Source organism: Carcharhinus amblyrhynchos, chromosome 24 (assembly GCF_965287045.1).
Source record: "Carcharhinus amblyrhynchos chromosome 24, sCarAmb.v2.hapA, whole genome shotgun sequence".
NCBI classification, from domain to species: Eukaryota; Metazoa; Chordata; class Chondrichthyes; order Carcharhiniformes; family Carcharhinidae; genus Carcharhinus; species Carcharhinus amblyrhynchos.
The window spans coordinates 20,595,048-20,619,563 of record NC_137347.1 but is presented as its reverse complement, the minus strand read 5'-3'; the positions used below and the strand labels follow the sequence as shown (position 1 = coordinate 20,619,563).

General features: G+C 42.0%; 1 protein-coding gene and 1 pseudogene across 1 annotated transcript; both read left to right on the top strand.

The window, feature by feature from the left end:
* The first annotated feature begins 1,501 nt into the window (after positions 1–1,501).
* On the top strand, positions 1,502–24,516 carry LOC145357904 (cyclic GMP-AMP synthase). Its single transcript, XM_080211466.1, has 6 exons — positions 1,502–1,551; positions 7,378–7,734; positions 12,226–12,454; positions 20,158–20,430; positions 20,650–20,749; positions 23,680–24,516. Exons 2-6 carry the CDS (start codon positions 7,411–7,413, stop codon positions 24,131–24,133), a joined length of 1,380 nt encoding a protein of 459 aa, XP_080067592.1. The 5' UTR covers positions 1,502–1,551; positions 7,378–7,410; the 3' UTR covers positions 24,134–24,516.
* LOC145358052 (U2 spliceosomal RNA) lies at positions 8,362–8,518 on the top strand (annotated as a pseudogene).

Below are 24,516 nucleotides of genomic sequence, written 5' to 3'. Positions count from 1 at the left end.
TCAAACAAGTTGATAATTCCTGATCCAGGCTGACAAGACGGGGCTCTCACCTGTCTGGGGTTTGATGTACATGCTCCAAGCTGATTGGAGTAGGTATAACTCCTGCAAGGCTTGATTTTATTTGCATCTTAGTAAAAAGGTTGAGATGTCACTTTTAAAAATTGCTTCAAATGAAGCTAAAATGTATAAATTTTCTAGTTCCACCCAAAGTGGAGCTGTTTTTGTTACAATGTAGATGGTGTTTCCCTCTGCAAATATTGCTTCTACTGTTGCTTTTTAATCCTGACTCCAATTTTATTTTGAAACATTAACCATACTTCATCTTGGCACCTGTGTCTTCAGTTGCTTTTTTTTGCATGTTAACTTCTTGACCTGCTGTGAATGGATACTTCATTATTTTGGTCAAGAAACTAGCAGAAGATGCACCATCATTCATTGTGAACCTTCAAAAACATCAGAACTCTATATGGCATATGTATGGAGTTTGAGAGGTCCGCACAATGGATGATTCACCAAGTATCTGTCCAGAAACAAATATTAAACCAATCACCTATGCAAATTCTGCACAAATCAATTTCTAGAAATAGACTGGAGGGTGGTTGATTTTTGAGTGCATCCTACTCTCTCCATTATCTTTCTCTACGTTCATTGCCCCCCACCACCTATCAGTCTCCAAAATCTGCTCTCCTGTTTCAACATCCTCCATCTTTTACCTCCAAAATTCCAACCCTCTTCTCATTTCATCTCCTCCCCCCTTATCCCTCCAACTTCCCCTGCCTCCCACCTGCTCCTGTAAGTGCTTTCTATTAAAATTAACACACAAAGTTAAAAATGGTGTCTCCATAAACAAATCCACAGTTAGCAATTTAGATATAGAGGTTAACATAGAATCATGCATTCGGCCCATCAATTCTGCACCAACCAGAATCCCACCGAGGACCTATCCCCATAATCCCATTCATTTACCCTCGCTAGCAACCACCACCCCTCTCCCCCACCCCTGCCCTGACAATAACAATTTAGCATAGCCAATCGATCTAACCTGCATATCTTTGGAATGCGGGAGGAAACCGGAGGACGTGGAGGAAACCCATGCATACAAAGGGAGAATGTACAAACTCCACATTCAGTGACCCAAGCCAGCATTCAAATCCAGAACCCTGGCACTGTGAGTTAGCAGTGCTAAGCAATGTGTCACTGTGCTATGAAATTGCATTCACAAAACTATGCTATACCACAAAGCCATTTGGGTACTGTTACCTACTGCTCTTAAAGAATTTCAATAGAAAGTAAGAAGCCTGATAAGACTGGCATAATTACTTTGCATAAGAATACATGTTATGTTTGCTGAAGAGGTGGAGAGCATTTCACTCCCTCAACTTGTCACCCTGAATTTTGTTGGTGGTTACCATCTCGAAGGCAGTGAGGTGTATCCTGTAATCATTGACGTCAGAAACTGCAGTAGGAGGAAACAGGAAGGAATTTGATAAAACTACTTGTGCTGGCATAAGGTTGTAGATTACCGTCAACAGAAAGAAGCAAAGCTGTACAGTAAGGGTTTATTATTAATATTCTAATAAGGTTTATTTTTCGCTTGCCTTTACCTGTACTAGGTAAATATTTGTTGCTGTCAGTGGAGTCAAAATGTTTTAAAAGTTGATGCATTTCTAAAGGGTAAGAATCCCCTCTTTACATTACAGAAACGTGGTTGCAGGGTGACTGGGACTGGGAATTGAATATCCAGGGGTATCAGACATTTCAGAAGGATAGACAGGAAGAAAAAGGAGGTGGGGTAGCTCTGTTAATAAAGGATAATATCAGGTAGTGAGAGACGATGTAGGCTCCAAAGAGCAAAACGTGGAATTGTTGTGGGTGGATATAAGGAATAGTAAGGAGAGAAAGTCACTGGTGGGTGTGATCTATAGGACCCCAAATAATAACTTTGAGGTGGGGTGGGATATAAACAGGCAAATCATTGATGCATGCAAAAATGGAATGGCAATAATCATGGGGGATTTTAACCTGCATATTGACTGGTTGACTCAAGTCGGACGTGGGTGGACTTGAGGAGGAGTTCTTGGAATGCTGTCAGGATGGTTTCCTTGAACAGTATTTTATAGAACCTACAAGGGAGCAAGTTATCTTGGATCTGGTACTGTGTAAAGGGGCAGGTAGAATTAGCGATCTTCTTGTGAGGGATCCTCTTGGGGCGAGTGATCACAAAATGGTTGAATTTCTGATACAGTTGGAGGGTGAGAGAGTAAGGTTCCAAACCAGTGTCCTCTGCTTGAACAGAGGGGAGTATGATAAGATGAGGACGGAATTGGCTAATGTAGACTGGGGGCACAGACTAGTTGGTAGGACAGCTGAAGAACAGTGGAGGATTTTTAAGGAGATCTTTTTAAGTACTCAGGTAAAATATATTCCAGTGATAGAGAAGGACTGTAAGAAAAGGGATAACCAGCCATGGATATCGAACGAAATAAAAGAGAGTATTAAATTAAAAACTGATGTGTACGGAGCGGCTAAAAATAGTGGGGAATTAGAAGATTGGGAAAGATTTAAAAACAACAAAGAATGACTAAGAAAGGGATAAAGAAAGGAAAGATAGAATATAAAATTAAACCAGCTCTAAATATAAAAAATGATAGTAAAAGTTTTTACAAATATATAAAGAAGAAGAGAGTGGCTAGAGTGAATGTTGGGCTCTTGGAAGACGAGAGGGGGGGATTTAATGGTGGAAGAGGAGGAAATGGCTGAGACTTTAAATAAGTTTTTTGTGTCAGTCTTCACGTTGGAGGACACAAATAGCTTACCAAATTTTAAAAATAGAAGGTTGGTAGGAGATGAGGTCCTTAATACAATTACTGTTACTAAAGAGGTAGTGCTTGGTAGACTAATGGGACTGAAAGTAGACAAGTCCCTGGGACCGGATGGAATGCATCCCAGGGTACTGAAAGAAATGGCAGAAGTAATAGGAGATGCATTAGTAGTTATTTATCAAAATCCGCTGGACTCTGGGGAAGTGCCGGCAGATTGGAAAACAGCTACTGTTACGCTGCTGTTTAAAAAAGGTAGCAGACAAAAGGCGGGTAACTACAGGCCGGTTAGCTTAACGTCCGTAGTTGGAAAAATGCTAGAATCCATCATTAAAGAAGAAATAGCAGGACACCTAGAAAAGAATGGTTCGATCAAGCAGACGCAGCATGGATTCATGAAGGGGAAGTCGTGTTTGACAAATTTACTGGATTTTTATGAAGATGTGACTAGTGCGGTAGACAGAGAGGAACTGGTGAATGTGGTGTTTTTAGATTTCCAGAAGACGTTCGATAAGGTGCCTCACAAAAGGTTGCTACAGAGGGTTAGGGTACATGGAGTTGGGGGTAAAGAGTTAGCGTGGATTGAGGATTGGCTATCTAACAGGAAGCAAAGAGTTGGAATAAATGGGTGCTTTTCTGGTTGGCAGTTGGTGACTAGCTGCAGGGATCGGAGCTGGGGCCTCAACTGTTTACCATATGCAGAGACGATCTGGAGGAGGGGGCTGAGTGTAGGGTAACAAAGTTTGCTGATGACACAAAGATGAGTGGAAAAGCGAATTGCGTGGAGGACACGGAAAGTCTGCAGAGAGATCTGGATAGGCTAAGTGAGCGGGCGAGGACCTGGCAGATGGAGTACAACATTTGCAAATGTGAGGTTATCCACTTTGGAAAAAATAATAGTAGGATGGAATATTATTTAAATGGTGAAAAGTTACAGCATGCTACTGTGCAGAGGGACGAATAGCAAAAACTCAGTCTGCAGGTGCAGCAGGTGATCAAGAAGGCGAATGGAATGTTGGCCTTTATAGCAAAGGGGATAAAATATAAAAGCAGGGAGGTCTTGCTGCAACTGTACAAGGCACTGGTGAGGCCACAACTGGAGTACTGTGTGCAATTTTGGTCCCCTTATTTGCGAAAGGATATATTGGCCTTGGAGGGAGTACAGAGAAGGTTCACCAGGCTGATACAGGAAATGAGGGGGTTAGCTTATGAGGAGAGATTGAGTAGATTGGGCCTGTACTCGTTGGAGTTTAGAAGGCTGAGGGGGGATCTTATAGAGACATATAAGATAATGAAGGGGCTGGATAGGGTAGAGGTAGAGAGATTCTTTCCACTTAGAAAGGAAACCAGAACTAGAGGGCACAGCCTCAAAATAAGGGGGCGGCAGTTTAGAACAGATTTGGGGAGGAACTTCTTCTCTCAGAGGGTGATGAATCTCTGGAATTCTCTGCCCAGTGAAGTGATGGAGGCTACCTCATTGAATATGTTTAAGTAACGGGTAGATAGATTTCTGATTGATAAGGGAATTAAGGGTTATGGGGAGCAGGTGGGTAAGTGGAACTGATCCACTTCAGATCAGCCATGATCTTATTGAATGGCAGGGCAGGCTAGATGGCCTACTCCTGCTCCTATTTCTTATGTTTTTATCTCCATTCCTTTGATCTCCACACTCTAGACTAAGGACAGATGAGCAAACTATTCCTGCACTGCTCTGAACAAGTTGCTAATAATAAACAGAATCCTCGCTCCCTTTCCCACTTTAGAGAAGTGTCTGCTCCACTCAACATCTCTGTAATGACACAACCAAATTTCACATCAGCACTGTAATTGGTGATATGAACCCACCGGATCTCCAGGTGTGCCTCATTGCTCTAACACTTAAACTGGCATCGATAAATTAAATAATCATTATTCTACCAAGTTAATTAGGCTAAGTTCTGAATTATGGTCACTTGTGCGATACAAGGGGGACCAATACTGCAACTGTAAGGCAAGATGAACTTAATACTAGAAGAATGAGGTGGGTAGGGGATTGTGAAAACATCAGGAAAGCCTTTGGTACTTTAGTCAGTTTCATTTTCTCTTTGAATAAGTAGTTTTAGCAAAGTAATGAGATCACCTCACCTGGAATACAATGATGGAAGGTGTCAAAGTACAATTCTTTGTTCAGGAGGGTGGAAACAGAAAGAACATGAATAGATAGATTTGCAAAGACATTACCTAAAGGAAAGCTCAAAGTCAACTACTTTTCACTGGAGGCTACATTAATGGCTCAGAATTTGCTGCAACTGGTCAACAAACAATCTCTGCCATTAGACTTGATCTTGTTCAATGAATATTGGTGATATTTTGAGTTGCAAGTTTCTGTTTGTGAGAGATGGAAATGGCACAAAACCCTCTACAGGGCACCTGGGATCTGACTGAGCAAGGCAATCAACTGTGTCCTCAACCTGTCATTGAAGTATTGAGATTAATAGTGTAAGCACTGATGTGGAATTGTGAGTTAGAATGGTGAATTTATCTTTCTGATTTGATATGGAATTCAAATTAGGTGAGAAGTGCAAATAAAGGCTGACAATGACATAGTGCTTTTTTACAACCACTAGATGTCTCAAAGCATTCTACAGCTGAAATCCTGAAGCTAGACTTGTACCCAGAACCTCATGGCTCAGAGATGAAAGTGCTACTAACTGAGCCATGTCTGACAAGGGAGGGAATGAATGAATTAGAGAGAGAGAACAGGAGAAAGCGTCTAATTTGTAATTAACTAGTAATAAATCTCCAACAGCAATTAAAACCTGAACAAATGAGACTTCACACCTATAATAATTCATTTCAGTGCCAGAATTAATGCGTCATTAAAAAGATGTTTGAATTTGATATGAACTAATTCAACTTATTGTGGCAAGCTTACTTCATGTCTGTTGTGCAAGTACAATAACTTCACCCGCTGCATGGATTTTATTTTGCTAAGCAAACAGCGAATTGGTGCATTTCTCATCACAACTTTATAATTTCCATGTTTAATCTTGCATTTGTTCTCGCCTGAGGTTGCTGAGCTATTTGCACAGAAAAACTTTGACAGCAGTTTTTGGCTATTGTGCTTATATAATTCTGCAACATGTTATCCACATCAGATAACTGATCTTGGTGTTTAGCTTCCTGCGAACCAGAGTTTTGTGTAGCTAGATAGACGTACCCTGCCTGTAAATGTGAGAGAGAAGACATCAACAAGTGGCCACAGCTTTCCTCTGGTTCTGGCTGACTTGCCTGGTATCCCTCCACTATCCCTGCTCTTCCTCCAAAATGCATTTAGGAAACTTATTATTTTAATTGTGCACATACTAAAGGACACTGGGCAAAAAGCCTTCTGACCAACTAAATGAAAAGGAATAGAAACACACACAAAAAAAGATTCAGCCCCAAAAACACAACTGATGATACTTAAAATGTATTTGTAAAAGCAGCCTACTTATCTGGCACTGGACAGCTGTTTTGTGAAGGCAATTAGATAATTCAGAACCGTAGGCTGAATTATTTGGCTACTCAGGTGGGATGGCAAATGGAAGATTTGAAATTGGGCATAATGGCAGAAGCGCCTTGTGTGTTGCCCATCCATTCCTGTGGGTCATTTACCTGTGGAGGTGCCTGGCAGCCTACTCACATATGGATCAGTTAAGGTTCATTAGGTCCCCACCCAAGCTGTTCCCTTGTCACCGCTACCTGCCCACCCCAGCTATCACTCCCTTCACTAAGGTCTGCCAGCCTGGCCCTGGCTTACCTTGCTCTAGGTTATTAGCTCTTAGAAGACTTGCTGTAGACCCGCTGTGGTCATAGCTCCTAAAACTTGAATACAAAGCAGGCAATTTTAGGATGATTTCACCTTAGGATGGATTGTCAAATTGGAAGATGTAACTCAGAACTTACAGAATGAGATGGACAAAATATGCAGAAAATTGTCGAATGAAATTTAATTTACAAGTGCACGTAGGAGGAAAAACATGTCACGAATCTTGTTGAACTAGCTAGAAATTAAGTTTAAAAAGATCCAGAAGCCTTTGTCAAATTAATTCTAAATAGGTCCAACCATTATAGAACAGCCTTCAAAAAAGCTAAAAGATTTCTAATAATATATCCAAAATATATAAAATATCAACCAGAGGAGTTAATAATTCTATGATCAGACCACACTTTGAATATTGCATCTTGTTTAAGAGAGACATTCAAACCTCAGTGCATAGAAGAATCACATGACTGCCCCCCCCCCCGCAATGTTAGGATCTGAGTTATGAGGAAATATCATACAGACTTGAGTTTCTCGGCTTGGATTGTGGCTGAGAGCAGATCTTACAGAGGTATATAAAATTGTAATGTTATATTGAAAAGCTAACCGAGAATATTCCTTTATTTGGTTTTCTGAAGCCAATTGTGTTCTAACTCAGCACTATCTGGGGATTAAACCTGTTATGTTTCTATTAGATACTAATTTTACCAAGTGACCAATCAAAGATCCCTTCTTCACCAATTAATTATAAATTATATTTTGTGCTGCTTGTAGTTTTCCAGCTGTTCAGCTAACTCTAATCTGAAAATGATGAGTGAGCAGGTTCTGGACAGTAATGGCAAGGTTAGTCATTCCCAGACTGAACCTCCACCAAGACAACGATTCCATGGGCCAACAGAAAAAGCAGCAGAGACAACTCCTGCTCCAATATTACAAAATAAAGAGATGAGTAAAAGGATTCGAATGATTGTAAAGAAGCTCACCATCAAACGCGATGAAAGATCTTTGGCTGCAGAAATTATCAATGGCTTGATTGACCAGCTTATTGACTTTCTTCGGAATAATGAGAAGTATGCATGTTTCAAAGATGTTACGAAACTGACTACTGGAAGCTACTATGAGTTTGTTAAGGTTAGTACAACATCAATCAGGTTACTGTCACATTATTGCTTTTGGGTGCTTGCTGTGTGCAAATTTGTTATTGTGTTTCTCACAATGCAATAGTAACACAGTCCAAAGATGTGCGGGTTAGGTTGATTAGCCATGCTAAAATTGCCCCTTAGTGTACTGAGATGTGTAGGTTAGAGAGATTAGTGGGCAAATATGTAGGGATGGGGGGGTGTTGGGGTAGGGCTGGATGGGATTGTGGTCAGTGCAGACTCGATGGGCCAAATAGCCTCTTTCTATACTGTAGGGTTTCTATGATTCTATGAACTGCCTGTAAAGTGTTTTGGGATGTGCTGAAGTCATGAAAGGCATTATGTAAATGCAAATCTTTATATTGTACTTAAAGATTGGTGAATTTCAAGTTCAGATCTGCAATTGCCTATATTTTAATGGGGACAGGTGACAAAAAAGGTAAGAAGAAAAATCTGAGAGCAATCCCTAGATTATCCTCACAGATTTGTTCCTTAAAAATTAATACTAATATCAGCAAGAGTGGGGGAGGTGGGAGGAAGGGTTGGGGAAGGGAGAAAAATAATTTAAAGAACAGAGGCCTGGATTTTCTGATGTATCAATAATCCTACTGGATTGGCTATCACTTCTCGGCCTTTTGGCTAAGATCAAGCATAGTATTGACATGCTGTACTTTGTTGAAGTCATTAGGTTACATTTTAGCTTCATTTGAAGCAATTTTTAAAAGAGATCAAGCCTTGGAGGAGGTGCAATGCCTACTCCAATCAGCTTAGATCATGTAGATCAAGGCCAAGACAGGAGGTGAGAGCCCTGTCTTGTCAGCTTGGATTGGGAATGTCTCAGCTTGTTGAGACTCTGAATTGGACATGATTTGATTGAATTGGAAAAAAAACACTGGATTGGTGATGGGACTGGGTTATTATTCACCCCATCTCACTCCACTCTTTTGGGGTGAGGCTATTTGTTGGTTGAGACCCCAGCAATGTCTCTGGTCATACCAGGTGGCTCACCTCAGAGGCAGGGTGGTGCAGGGGTGAACAGGAGTAGGATGATGGAATGACTTCAGCGAGGCACATGAAGTTGGAACTCCCTCAGTTCTCAGCCCGCTGAGCATAGTTGGCTTCGGGATGAACTGTGATTTCGAAGACCTCACTTGGTCTAGATGTTTTTCAAGATGACCTCACCCATGCGTATTCTATAGGATACAGGCCCCATCCTAGACTAAACCGTATTAGGTAACCATGTGGGACTATTTGTGGGGTTCAAAATCACAGTTTGTCCTGGAGCCAACTATGTCCAGCAGGCCAAGAACCGAGAGGAGGGTTCAACCTCATGTGTCCCACTGAAGTCATTATAGGTAGGGTGCAAGTGGGGAATCACGGTGATTTTGTTGCATTGTGGAGTAGCCAATGGATTTGCTTGTGGCAAGAAACATTTTCCCTTGTTTTCTAAAATATGTTCATGGACCCTGGTTGAATTCATGGTAAATTGGATTATAAAATGTAAATCATTTTCAATTTTAAATGACCCTCTATAGCCTTCACGATGCTGGATGTCAGGAATGTATCCAGGAATGCATAGAAAAGGTGAGGTGGGGGGTGGGCTTGCCCTTTGACTTTCACTGCTAATTGGCTCGAATTTTGTGGAGTATGATTGCCACCTGCCCTGGCATCCACTGTAAGGCCCAAGACATTTCAAGATTATTGAAATATCATTTCCAAGTTGAGAGCTGACTACGCAGTGCTGGGAATGAAAAATCAACCGGTTCCCAAGAGGAGGCAGCTAGCTGGCCCAAGCCTGAGAGGTGGGGCAATTCCAGGTTTGATCAGAGGGCTTCAGACTGGCTGACAACCCATCAGAATTCTGACAGAGATCCAAGGAGGGGCATTTCATTTCTCTTGGCACCCATCAAAAAATTAAGAGTCTTTTGGCATGATTTTTTTCTTGAGTGGCCTCACACTACATCCTTCACCAACTGCTGATAGGGCTGCTGAATACAAGTGATCAGACTGTGCAGGTGCATGCTTTGTCTATTTGTACCTGACAACTGTAATTGGAGGCTTCCAATTTGTGTAGAGCCAACATTTCCATGTTTAAAGAGTCAATTTCTGGCTGGACTGGACTGTGCCTCAGATTGACCTCCAGTGTTAATGCAATGACTGAGATGACCACCTTGCTCCAATTTTCAATGAATAGATGCCCATTTTACAGGTGTGAAATAAGCAAGCTGACAGCTGAAAACAGTATCTTGTGTTAATGGTAAATTTTGGAAATAATGGCAGAGGCCAGGCTAATGGCGGATCAGCTCCTTGCTGTAGTTCCTTGTCTGCCCTGTCAGGAGAGGCTGGGAAAACAAATTCTTTTTTTTATTTCAAAAATATACTTTATTCATAAAAATCTCAATTAAACCATTGCAAACCTACATGTCTAAAAATAGCAAACAGTGCATCTTGTAGATGGAACTCACCAAGGTTCCTTAGGAAGCACCTTCCAAACCCACATCTAAAAGGACAAGAATAGCAGATAGGTGAGAACACAAACTGCATATTCAGCAGTGTCTAATGTCACAGGATTTTGGTTGTATGAAAAGATGAGAGAAGCTGGGACTTTTCTCTTTATGAAGCAGAGAAAGATAATAGGGCTGTTCAAAATGGTGAAACGTTTTGATAGGATAAGTAAGGAGTGTTGGTAGCTGGAAAACATTGAGATTAAAAGAACGGAAGGTAGATGAGGAAAGAAAAATTGTGCAGAAATTGTTATGGTTACAAATGATTGCACTGCCTGAAAAACTGGTGAAAGCAATTTCAATGATATCTTTCAAAATGGAATTGAATATACACTTGAAAAGGAAAATTAGCAGGCCAAAGGGAAAAAGAACAGGGGACTGGAAATAAGTGGATAGCTTTTTCAAAGGGCTGGAAAAGGCATAAAAGCCCAAATGGGCTTTTTCTGTGCTGTATCGTTCCTTAATCATAGCCAAGCCTAACCTGATGTTAAAACATATGTGTCCTTTCTAATAATATTCACTAGATACCAATCAGGAGCAGAAACCCTGACTAAATTATTTTCTCTGCCTGACATTGAGACAAATTGTAGCATCAGATCACCGCTCTGGGTGAGATTGATTAATACCTTCAGACCTGTGACTGAACCTGGGATATCCTAGTGTTTGGCCATGTGACATATTTATCCACTCAAACATTGAGGAAGCCCTTACACCGATAGAGTAACACGTACAACATGTTATTTATTTACTCTGGTTGCTGGGAAAGGCGGATGTGAGCAGATGCTAATGAAGCTGAAAAAATAACTTTAATGAAAAACCTTTGATCTGTCAATGTCTTGAGATTCTATCAAACGGAGCAATTACTTTTAACAACTTTAAATACCCTTCTCCTCAAAGATGATACTTCCATCATGGCTGAAGTCTGCAAGCATCTTCAAATATCACCCAAGCAGCCATTCTTTACATTGATCCTAAACGGTTAAAAGTAGTGTGTTATTCAACTGTTGAGGAATCACATCCAATTTCTGATCGTGACCTTACCTAATATCCCCAAATGTGTACACTGGCACCAGGACAGAGAATTCTGGCAGATTTTTTCCTTTTCCAATTGTGGTATCTCTATTGTCACTGAGATCAGAATGTACAACAAAGAAAAGGAATTGGACATCCTTATAGATGCTGCCAGACCTGCTGAGATTTTGTTGTATTCTCTGTTCTTATTGTGATGGAGTCTAATGGTCTATTTGGCCCAAGTACATGCTGCCTTCATGAACTGAGCTATTCAAGGAGATAATTTTTTAAATTCATTCATGAGATGTGGGCATTACTGACTGGGTCAGCATTTACTGCCCATCTCTAATTGCTCTTGAAAGATTTGCTAACCAATCGCAATGGGTCTGGAGTCACATGTGTGTCAGACCAGGTAAGGATGGCAGATTTCCTTACCTAAAGGAAATGAGTGAATCAGGTGGACTTTTACAAAAATTGACAATGGTTTCGTGGTCATCATTAATTCCAGATATTTATTGAATGCAAATGTCACCATCTGTCATGGTGGGATTTGAACCCTGATCCTAGTGTGTTACTAGATCAGTGGCAATACCATTAAGGTGCCATTTCCCCTCATTATCTTTTTATCAAAATTGAACCATTGTGGTTTGTGTGCAATGAGACAGGGTGGGGCAAGTAACTTTTATTTTTCCCCATTTGCATCCATTGATATTTAAAAGTTCCAGATGAAGTTTGAGTCTTTCTGCACTGTTCCACCAACTTGTTTCACTACATCAAAAAGCACCCTGTTGTAAATTAATGCAATCTTAAACATCATTCAATCTCAACAAAGTTCAATGCTGAATTATGGCCAATTTCATTGATCAGAAACTAATTTGAGCATGGCTGAAAATACTCATCAAAGATCCTAGTCACCATGAGAAGAGGAAAATATTTTTTGTTCCACTTTTCTGTTTGGTTGTTCCCAGATATCTTCCCCTGATGAATTTGATGTCATGCTGACCATACCACTACCTAGAATCAAGTGGGCAGAAGTGGACGGCTTTTCTGGGCTCTTCTACAAGCTGTCTGTTAGTAGAATGCCAAGGAATGACCTGAAAGTGTTCTTACTTGATGATTGTGAAACAATATCACCATCGAAAATGATTGAAGAACTGCGAACACTGATAAAACAGTTTCTCAGGACTTCGTACAAAGGTTAGTTTACAAAATAGAAAATATATAAAAGATTTCTCTTTAAATAACATTTTATCAAAGTGTATTTGAAACAAAGAAAGGATTATAATCAGTTCCTTTTAACACCAAGTCAATTTCTTTCTGCAAGCCTTACAATGCAACACAATTCAATTACTTATTTTTTATTCCTGGGGTGTTGCAATACTTCAGTTTTTTAGAGTATGAATGCAAAGTGTTGATGAGTAGTGAGGAGTGTGCTTGTGCACATAGTGGTGTCCTTCAGAACAGAGGGTATGTTCACTGGAGAAACAGAAGGAAAGTAGCCCTAAGACTCTTTCTTGTGTATGTTGTAGTGGTTGGCTCAGTCTAGCCTTGGCAGAGGCATAGAAACAGATGTGTTTCTCCTATCTGCTATCAAAACTTAGATCTCAGCGATCAGACAAGATAAGAAAAAATAATCGGCAAAAACTGAGATTTTTACACTCAAAGAAGGAGCAGCATAGTGGTTAGCACTGCTGCCTCACAGCGCCAGGGCCCCCTGCTTGGGTCACTGTCTGTGTGGAGTTTGTGCGTTCCCCCCGTGTCTGCGTGGGTTTGTTCCAGACGCTCCAGTTCCCTCCCATAGTCTGAAAGACGTGCTGGTTAGGTGCATTGACCCAAACAGATGCTGGAGTGTGGCAACTGGGGGAGTTTCACATTAACTTCATTGCAGTGTTAATGTAAGCATTTCTTGTGACTAATAAATAAACTTTAAAAGTTATTTTCCATCTGACTCCATGTTGGTAGGTCACCATTCCTCTAACCAGAAATGTACAATCATCTGATTGCTGTCATTTGTGCTGCACTATACCAACAAGAAAGCATAATTCATGCTGGAAATGGAATAGCTCACTTGTACATGATACATCAGTTGCTTAAGAAATGCAAGCCAAGCGTGTAAAATTCAAGTGATAAGCAGCATTTGGATTCAACCTTGTGACACTTCAGGAGGTCCCCATCACACACAGGGTGGAATTTTCCCATTCAGCCAGTGGATGGTCTGATAGTGGGCAGGAGTGGGGAATGCAGTGGCCATTGAAAAGTCAGAAACCCACCGAATTAGCAACAGTTTGAAATTCTCCAAATGGCAGTTTGTTCTCCACTTGCTTGGTGACATAATGGCCATTTGCATCTCATGAATACACTTTAAAACAGCATCATGCCAGTAGGATATCATATCAGCTTCAAACCCATTTTGATAAGGTGTGATGCACAAAAGGCAGGCCTCAGTTCACTTGAGACTTCAAGTTGAATGCAACATCCACAGTCTACCTGCCATAGCGTGGCACCATTCCTGCTGCATTGAACACCACTCTACTGAGGCAAACTGATTGTGCTCTCCATGCTCAGCTGGACTGTCTGGACAACACTGTGCTGCTAGACTCATGGGACCTCCAGTTTCACTGATTCACGTCAGTACTGTGCCTGGAGTTGGGTGTGCAGGGGCCTTCTGCTCCCAGTACCACACACCTGCCTGCCTGGACAGCATTGTGCTGTGGGATTTATGCAACCACTGCTTCAACAGACCAAAGCATAATCAGGGTGAGGTGCGAGGTGTCAGGGAGGGGGGTGGGTGTCATTTTGAAAACAAGGGACGCAATGTAGAAGGAAGACTGTGCAAAAGAAGTAGGGTGGAGGGCAAACACAAGGGGAGGGCAATGTGGACTGTGCAAGGGTGGCAAGCAGAAGGTCAAGGAGGTGGATAAGGATGACATATAATGGAACGCAGAAGGAAGACTGAGGGATGGGAAGTTAGAACCTGACAAGGCTGCATGAAATGTTGCCAAAGAAGAGGATCAAAGGGATAACACATTATTTACTGGAAGGGGTTGCACGCAGAACTCCAGGATATGGGATGGGAGCTTGTTAATGTGTCACATTAGGGAAGGTTCGCACTAGGACTTAGAATTTGGGGTGGTATGGTTTAGGAGGGTCACTCTTGTCCTTAATCCTCTTTGGAAATGAGAACCAATCTCAAGACTCAAGGTTAAGGAGCTGGCAGACAGGAGTCAGAGAGTGCAGACATTCCTGCTGCAAAATGGGAACACAGATGACAGGCAGTCCAGGGACTATGTGGACCTTACAGTCTGAGGTTAGTGAAATTAGACCGCGCAGAAGAGCATTAAACCTGGAGCAGGGGTAATCATTGGAAGCATGGTGTACACCTGCTGCAGGGAAGGGCAAGGGCACAATTGGTATGCATGGCTGTCCCACAGACAAGTTTCATATCATGAGGTGTTGAACTGGAAATTTTCGTGCTTCTTGACTGTGATAGAGAGACTCAACAAAGTTTGTTCCAACAAAATAACTTGTCTTTATTTACAAAACACTGCATGCAGTATTGGCAAAAACTTGAGTTCAGAGAGCCATCGTTACGACTTGCTAATTCTGCTTTCAAGTCCGCCCTAACATAAAGAATCAGTTCAGTATTTATACATAATCATTATCAACTATTCAGAATTTTGAACAATTAAAGCGTCATCAGCAATGAATCATGGTACAGCCTGCTGACCTTCTAAAACTTTGTCTCATCAATAGAAGAAGGCCGATGACTTCATCATTTCTGACCTTATCTCGCCTCACTCCTCCAGCCCTAAGTTATGTGGAGTCAGCCTTATCAGGTCTTACAGAGATCAGGCATAACTTGGCCTTCTCTGGTCTTATTCATGTCTTACGTTATGCAGGGTCAGTTTTCCTTACTTTGTACCAAATACTTGACCAATTTTTCCATCATGCCATTATTTCATTCATACAACTTCACAGCGGTTCCAGGTAAATTGGAGGCATGCAGACAGTGAGGGGCAGAGTCAAACTCCAGCCTATAGTAGGCAATTATTTACACTGAGAATAATCCATTGAAATTTCTGGAATATGTTTAAGGGTATAAATCCAAATCTGTTTCGATGGAGCTTATTATTACAACCATTTAATTTGAAGATTATACATGTGACAGGAAGAGAGAATGTGATTACAGATGTTTTATTATGACTTTGACATAAAAAGATAGAATGTTCAACATTTCAAAAGGAAGGCTTAACTGGACTATACTACTGTTTAACTTTCCATGCTTAGATGTAATAATATATATACAGAATATATATATATCTTATAGAGAAAAAAACTATGGCTTTATGGGGAGAAAATTAAAGGCTTTGGAAATTTTTTCACATTCATTCATTTTTTAAAAGGGGGAGGTGTAATGAAAGTCTGCAAATATAGATATAGTGTGTTTTTTATCATGGAATCAAACAGTGCAGAAGGAGGCCATACTGTCCATCGAGTCTGTACCGACCACAATCCCACCCAGGACTTATCCCTATAACCCCAGTTTGCTTGATTGCAACCCCATCCACAATCATTCACTCTGTCCACCACTGGTGCACAGTGGCGACAGTGTGTACCATCTATAAAATGCACTGCTGGAACTCACCAAGGCTCCTCAGACAGCCGCTGCCAAACTCACAACGCTACTATCTAGAAGGAAAAAGGCAGTAGACACACGGGAACACCACCACCTGGACGTTCCCCTCCAAGCCATACCCCACCCTGATTTGGAAATATATTGCCATTCCTTCACTGTTGCTGGGTCAAAATCCTTGAACTTCCCTCCTTATAACATTGTGGGTCTACCTCCACTACATGGACCTCAGCACTTCAAGAAGGCAGATTACCACCAACATCTCAATGGTAATTAGAGATGGACAAAAAATGTTGGTCTAGCCAGCAATGCGCAGATCCCATGAATATATTATAAAATGACCAGACTAGGGAATACGCGATCAGCAATATTCCCCACCAATAAAACGATCACTGTTCAATGATTTTTCATGGAAACTGCCCGTACTAAGACATCAGTCTCACAGCACCAGGTTGAAGTCCAACAGGACTTGGCAGCAGGAGTTTTCAGAGTGTTGCTCTGTTGTTGAGTGGAAAGTTGGGTTCATAAACATGGCATATATAGACAGAGACTCAATTGCAAGTTAATGGTTGAAATGTGAGTCTTAACAGGTAATCAAGTCTTCACAGGTCTAGACAATGTGAGAGGAAAGAGGGTTAAGAGATGTGAATTGTCTCAAGCTAGGATAGCTGGTAAGATTTTGCAAGCCCAGGCAAGTCATGGGAGTTACGGTGGTGCGACATGAGCACAAGATCCCGGTTGAGGCCATCCACTGTGTGCGGAACTTGGCTATCAGTTTCTGCTTGGTGATTCTGCATTGTCCTGTGTCTTGAAGGCTGCTTTGGAGAAAACTTACCCAAAGATCAGAGGCTGAATGCCCTCGACTGCTGAAGTGTTCCCCAACAAGATGGGAACACACCTGCCTGGTGATTGCCGAGCAGTCACCAGGCATTGACATAGCGTCTGCATGGTCTTGCTAATGTACCACACCTCGGGATATCCTTTCCTCCAGCGTATCAGATAGACAATGTTGGCCAAGTCACAAGAGTATATACTTTGTATCTGATGGATGGTGTTCTCATGTGAGATGATGGCATCCATGTCAATGATCTGGCATGCCTTGCAGAGGTTCCTGTGGCAGGATTGTCTAGTGTCATGGTCCTGAAGGCTGGGTAGTTAGCTGAGAACAATGTTCTGCTTGAGGTAGCATGGTTGTTTGAAGGCAAGTAGTGGGGTTGTGGGGATGGCCTTGGCAAGATGTTCGTCTTCATCAATGATATGTTGAAGGCTCCGAAGAAGATGTCATAGCTTCCTCTTTCCGGGGAAGTACTGGACGATGAAGGGTAATCTGTTGGCCGTATCCCTTGTTTGTCTTCTGAGGAGGTTGGTGCGGTTTTTTTCCTGTGGCGCGCCGGAACTGTTGATTGATGTGTCAAGTGCCATATCCTGTTCTTACAAGGGCATCTTTCAGCGTCTGTAGGTGTCTGTTGTGTTCCTCCTCGTCTGAGCAGATCCTATGTATACAGATGGCTTGTCCATAGGGGATGGCTTCCTTAACGTGTTTAAGTTGGAAGCTGGAGGAAAGGAGCATCATTAGGTTATCCATGGGCTTGTGGTACAGTGAAGTGCTGAGCTGACCATCCTTGATGAAGATTCATGTGTCCAAGAATGCAACTGATTCTGGAGAGTAGTTCATAGTGAGGTGGAACTTGTTGATATCATCATGTAGTTGTTTCAGAGTTTCTTCGCCATTAGGCCAAAGGAAGAAAATGTCATCGATATATCTAGTGCATAACGTCGGTTGAAGGTCCTGTGTGGTGAAAAAGCCTTGTTCGAACCTGTGCATGAAGATGTTGGCACATTGAGGTGCGAACTTGATCCCCATGACTGTTCTGTGCATCTGGATGAAGAACTGGTTGTTGAAGGTAAATATGTTGTGGTCCAGGATGAAGCGGATAAATTGTAGAATTGCATCTGGAGATTGGCAGTTGTCAGCGTTGAGTACTGAGGCAGCTGCAGCAATGCCATCGTCATGGAGGATGCTGGTGTAGAGTGCCAAGACATTCATTGTACAAGGAGTGTTCCTGGTTCAACTGCCTCATGGGTGCTGAGTTTCTGTAGGAAGTCTGTAGTGTCGTGACAGAAGCTGGGGGTTCCTTGTATGATGGGTTTCATGATGCTCTCGACATAGCCGGAGAGGTTCTTACACCGAGTCCCAATGTCTAATACAGTAGGATGGCTGGGTGTGTTGGCCTTGTGTACCTTCGGGAGGCAGTAGAGATCTCCAACGTGGGGAATAAGTGGGATTAGAGTATGGAGAGTGCTCTGAACGTCTGGATCAAAAGTCTTAATCTGTCTGTTGAGTTGGTGGGTATGTTCTTTGGTCAGATCTGCGGGTAACTGTCTGTAGTTTTCCTCATTGTTCAGTTGTCGGTACTCTTTGAAGTAATCCATTCTGCTCAGTGTGACAGTGACCCCTTCTTTTGTCTGCTGGTTTGATGACAACGCTGCGGTTGGTCTTGAGAGCACAGATGGCGTTGCATTGTGCTTAGGTGACATTCAGGGCTGTCATGTAATTGACGCATCTCCTGACGGTTTGGGCAAACATGTTGAGTTGAGGGTAGCAGCTTTATGGAGGGGTCCAATTCCACTCTTTCTTCTTTGGTTGCTGCACCAATCTGTCAGCTGTTTCAGTTCATTGGCTGTCTCATTGGGTCCGCTGTTGGCCTCTTGGGGTTTGTGGAAGAACACCCGGAGCCTTGTTCCACTGATGAATTCCTCTGTGTCCACTGCGAGACTGATGGGATCTATTTTGGTGGTGCGGCAGAAATTGAACCCTCAGCTGAGAACTTCACTTTTATCTGGTTGAAGGGTATAATTTGACAAGTTAACAATGGACTTTCTTGCAGTGGTAGTTCTCCAGTTTCCATCCTAAACACATTAAAGAAGCCACCCTCTATGGACAAGCCCTCCGTATACACAGAACCTGCTCAAATGAGGAGGAACACAACAGATACCTACAGATGCTGAAAGATGCCCTTGTAAGAACAGGATATAGTGCTCGACTTATCGAACGACAGTTCCGATGCGCCACAGCGAAAAACTGCACCGAGTTCCTCAGAAGACAAACATGGGACACAGTGAACAGAGTGCCCTTCATTGTCCAGTCTTCCCTGGAGCAGAGAGGCTTCTTCGGAGCCTTCAACATATCATCAATGAAGATGAACATTTCGCCAAGGCCATCCCCACTATTTGCATTCAAACAACCGCACAATCTGAAACAGACTATTGTTTGCAGCAAACTACCTAGCCTTCAGGAGAACAGCGACCACAACACCAAACAACCCTGCCACAGCAACCTCCGCAAGACATGCAAGATCATTGACATGGATGCCATCATCTCACATGAGAACACCATCCATCAGGTACACGGGACATACTTTTGCAACTTGGCCAATGTTGTCTACTTGATACGCTGCAGGAAAGGATGTCCCAAGGTATTGGTGAGACCATGCAGACACTATGACAACGGATGAATGGAACCCTCGACAATCACCAGGCAGGAGTGTTCCCTTCCTGTCTTCAGCAGTTGAGGACATTCAGCCTCTGATCTTCAGGTAAGCATTCTCCAAGGCGGCCTTCAAGACACACAACAACACAGAATCGCCAGGCAGAAACTGATATCCAAGTTCTGCACACATGAGATGGCCTCAACCAGGATTTTGGGTTCATGTCACACCACTTGTAACCCCCACAACTTGCCTAGGCTTGCAAAATCTTACTAACTGTCCTTGTTTGAGACAATTCACACTTTAACCTGCGCTTAACCCTCTCTCCACTTGCATTGTCTATACCTGTAATGACTTGATTACCTGTTAAGACTTGCATTCCAAAATTATCTTGCAATTGAGTCTGTGTCTATATATGCCCTGTTCGTGAACCCAACTCTCCACTTACCTGATGAAGGAACAGCACTCCAAAAGTTTGTGCTACCAAATAAACCTGTTGGACTTTAACCTGGTGTTGTGAGACTTCTTACTGTGCCTACCCCAGTCCAATGCTGGCATCACCACATCATGTACTAAGACACCAGGTGAGGATAAAATTGGTTGTTGACAAGGATATTCCTTGGTCATGTAAGGGGAATGGTCTGTTTAACAAAACATTGGAGACTATGAATCAGGAAAAGGAGGAGGAGAAAAGAGTGGGCAAAATTAATCAAAATGAACAGTTTGCTCTAGTTATGTCATTATATCCGTTTATTCTGTGTGTACCTCTGGTTGAATAGGTTGCCATGAGAACTGGAGTGTGAAATTACAGAGGAAAACCCAGGGAAGCCCTGCTGTCACCCTGCTGTTGTGGAACAGTGAAAGAAAGCAGAATATTTCCATTGACATTGTTCTTGCTTTGGAGGTTTTTCAGAAGTGGCCAAATTGTACTGACGATGGCATGAATATTGAGGAGTGGCTCAGTAAAAAAACAAAGGGAGATTTGAAACATCAGCCATTTTACTTTGTGCCAAAGCACCCACGCAGGAGGGCATTGACAGGAGAGTTTAAAGGTATGTTGATGGTCAATGCTTGAGATGAAAGTACTGCAACCATTCAAATATTATAAAGTTCCTAATATCAGGTGTAGCTTGTGTTATACATTCAGTTTTACTTCTGTGCATAACTTAAGGCATAAAACAAGAAAATCCCCACAAAATCAAATCTTTAAGAGACAATTCAATCACAACCTGTATGCTTTTCTCTTCCTGATCAATGTTGTGTTGTTGCAGAGACCTGGCGTATTTCCTTCTCTCATGTTGAAAAGAGTTTATTGATGAACCATGGTGCCATGAAGAACTGCTGTGAGAAGGGAGCAGTTCGCTGCTGCAGGTGAACAACGGCAACAAACTACATTTATACAGCAGCTCTAACATAGTTGAATGTCCTAGGACTGTTATCAAACAAAAATTGACATGCAAACATATAAAGCAGGAGCCACTCAACCGCTCAACCCTGCTCTGCGATTCAATAAGATCATCGCTGATCTGACTGTAACCTCAATCCTACATTCCTGCCAATCCTTCACTGCCTTGCTTATCAAAGATCTTTCTACTTCTGCCTTGGAGATATTTAGACACTTTGGATGATCTTACCAGAATTTGGTTCTGGCAAGAAAAACGGCATGTTTCCCCCCAGAGAAACATGTTGTTTTTCTCTCGCAATCTTAGCACACCCTGTCAGAAAAAACAGGTGGGCAAGTTTAATGCCATCATGTAAAGAGGTGGGACCTAAACACACTGGACAAGCCCAGTTGCATTGAGATTGGGGTGCCATGTTTAAAGGACAACATGTTTAAAGGAACATGAATGGTCCTACCAGTATGGATGCCTCGGGGCTTCCCTCCAAACCCCTGATTGTGCTCAGCACCTCTTCCCCAATCCCAATGATCAGAGTCAGCATTCAATCCGCCACCCCACTGATCAGACTTGGCACCTCCTCCTCACCCCCCGATCAGAGTTGATATCTCCCCCCTCCCCCATCAATCAGTGCCAGCACCCCCCCCCCCCCCCCCCCACACACACACACACACACACACACACACACACCCTCGAACATTGGATTCCCCCAACCCACACAGTCAATGCTGGCAACCCCTTCTCTTCCTTACACATAAGAGTCCCACTGGGGTCCACTCCTGGCACTACCCCCAGCACAGGTTGGCTCTGACAAGCAACTCAGCAGAGTCATTCAGCGCTCAGGGCCTTTGACAGGCCACAGCCTGGTCATGTCCCTCTCCCCCAGAGGTTATACTTACCTTTATGCCCTTCCATGGGGTCCCCACAACAGGTTCCTATCTGCGTAAACTTGTTGTAAACCTCACATCGGCGAGGTTCGGAAATACAGCGGGGGGGTGCTCAATATACGGCATGGGGGCAGGTTAATGAAATGTAAATCCATAAAAATATATTTAAATCAGGTTCATATTCACAATAAATGTGAAGCTGATTACGTTGCCAGCAAAGGATGGCGAAAATTGGAAGTCGTGATCTTGCCGGCAAGATCGGCGACTTCTGGGTTTCATTGCATCTTGAGCTCTTGGTGGCAATCTCATAGATGGTAAGAGGATGCTCAAGGTCCCACCCTTTGCCTTTTGAGGAAGAGAATTCCACAGTCTCACAACCCTCAGAAAAAAACAAAATTCTCATTACTGTCTTAAATGGGTGACACCATTTTAAATATTGGCCCCTACTTCTAGATTCTCTCACAAGGGAAAACATCCTTTCCACATTCATCCTGTCAAGTCTCCTCAGGGTGTTACATATTTCAATCAAGTCATTTCCTACTCATTTAAATTCCAAAGGAAAAAAGCCTAGCCTATCCAGCTTTTCCTCATCTGACCAACTCTGGAATAAGACATTCCAGGTATTCATCTCGTAAGCCTTCTGAACTACTTCCAATGGATTTCCGTCTTTACTTAAATAAGGAGACCAATGATGTACACAGCACCCCGTATGTGGTCTCACTAATGCCCTGCAAAACTGAAGCATAATTTCACTGGTCCTATATTCAGCTCCCACAATAAACAATAACATTCTATTAGCTTTGTTCATGGAGCCCGTATTAGGACAGGTGATGAATAGCCTGGTCAAAGAGGAGTTGTAAAGGAGGAAAGAAGGGTTTAGGTACTCAAGAAAGAAATTCCAGAGTTTAGAATGTAGACAGCATAGTTGCAATGATGGGATAAAGGGAGCCAGGGTAAACTAGAGAGCCAGAATTGGAGAATAGAATCATAGACTCCCTACAGTATAGAAGTAGGCCATTCAGTCCATCAAGTCTGCACTGACTGTCTCTGACAGAAGGATTGCACCCAGGTCCTCTCCCCCACCCATCCCTGTCACTCACACTTTTACCATGGCTAATCCATCTAATCTACACATTTTAGGACACTAAGTAGCAGTAGGCAATTCTTGGTGGATTTAGGGCTGGAGCAGCTTACACAGAAAGAGAAGGGAGGGTTAAGAATTTCAACATAAGAATGGGCATTTTAAATTTGGGATGTTGCACAAGTCAGCAAGCACAGGGGCAATGGATTAAAAGGACATTGTTCAAATTACAATATGAGCAGCAGAACTTGAGATGAGTGAAGTATGCAGTGGGTGGAAGATATGAAGCCTTCCAGGAAAGTACTGGGACAACTGAATCTGAAACTATCGTAAGCAAGAGCAGAGGTCATAAATATCTACTGATGTAATCATTTTCTTCCATTTTTGTTTTCCTGTTGCACCAGAAACAATATTTGGTGTAATAAAAATGAATGAGAAAAGACTTGCGTTTTAGATATAATAATGTAACCTGTTTGTGCGTGTGCATGCCTGTGTGTGTGTGTCATTGTAATGCCAACCAATGATCCATCGTTGCTGCATATATTTTAGAGCACTCTTATGCTCTGGTCAAACCTTTCCTTGTATAGCTGAACATCAAAATTAATTGCAGTTTACTAGCATTTCCCAGTTATTTTTCAAATTTATTGGTAACAAAGAGAACAATGTAAGATGTGTTTGACCATGATATGGTCCATGCTTTTATTTTTGGTATGCTTTTCTGGTGCATATAGAAAAATAAAAGATTGTAAAGTAATATTTAATGTCAGGTTTCCCAAGTTATGCTCAGCTCTTACTTGCTAACTTTAACTATGCTTCATTTTAGATTACCAATTTATTTTCATTATTTTCTCTATCTGTTGTGCGATATTTTTCAACAATGTAGATGTGGAAATGCTGAATTTATTATTTTTTGTCTGTCCTATTTCTTTCCTCCAGGAAAAACTGTCTCAGACTGATGAAGTATCTTGTTCATGTCCTGAAAGAACAGTACCCAAAGGAGCTGTCTAAACTCAACTCCTATTGTGTAAAGACTGCTTATTTCCATTCAATGGTCCGAAGACCCAAAGATGACCAATGGCCTGCCTCCAAGGTGGACATATGCTTTCTCAATTTCCTCAATGATTTCATTGAACACGTAGAAAAGGCAGAGCTAAAACACTTCTTCGTGGCTACCTGCAATTTATTTGACTCCACACATTTTGCACCAAAGAATTTAAAATTCCTGTTGAAGATCCTAAAGGAGCAAAAAGCAAATCAAATTCCAGCATTTGCATCTCCTAAGGAATACCAGCAGGAAGCACTTCTACCTCAGAATCAGACCCTATCAGTTAAACTGGTAGCATTTTCTATGATCTTATTAATCATTGTATTTTTTATCAAAACCTTTTAAGTATCTTGTTAGTGATGTGTTCGCTTTGATGAACTAGTCACATTATGATGCTGCATGGGATTCACTCCAACTATCAGACATGTGTTTTAATTCTTTAAAATGCTATAGTCTTCCAGTAAATGTTTTTCTTCTCTCCACACATTTTTACTTTCTTCAAGAAGGTGATTCATGATGGGTTACTTTTCTTGTCCAATATTCTAATTATTTACCATGGAAAGAAAGAAAGAAAATTAGAGCAGGAATGAATAACACAAAGATAAAATCAAAAAAAACATTTAAAAGCACGCCATCACAATACTCAGAAATGCCCCAAGCATTTCACATACAGTGGATTAATGTTGCTATGTAAGCAAACTAGTCCAGCTAAGTAATAGGTAGCTTTT

What these genes read in the sequence shown, in the direction of transcription:
- LOC145357904 (XM_080211466.1), top strand. Translation starts at nt 7,411, where the DNA reads ATGATGAGTGAGCAGGTTCTGGACAGTAATGGCAAGGTTAGTCATTCC. An exon ending in ATTGACAGGAGAGTTTAAAG is followed by an intron (nt 20,431 to 20,649) that starts GTATGTTGATGG and finishes GTGTTGTTGCAG; the next exon opens with AGACCTGGCGTATTTCCTTC. An exon ending in GGAGCAGTTCGCTGCTGCAG is followed by an intron (nt 20,750 to 23,679) that starts GTGAACAACGGC and finishes TCTTTCCTCCAG; the next exon opens with GAAAAACTGTCTCAGACTGA.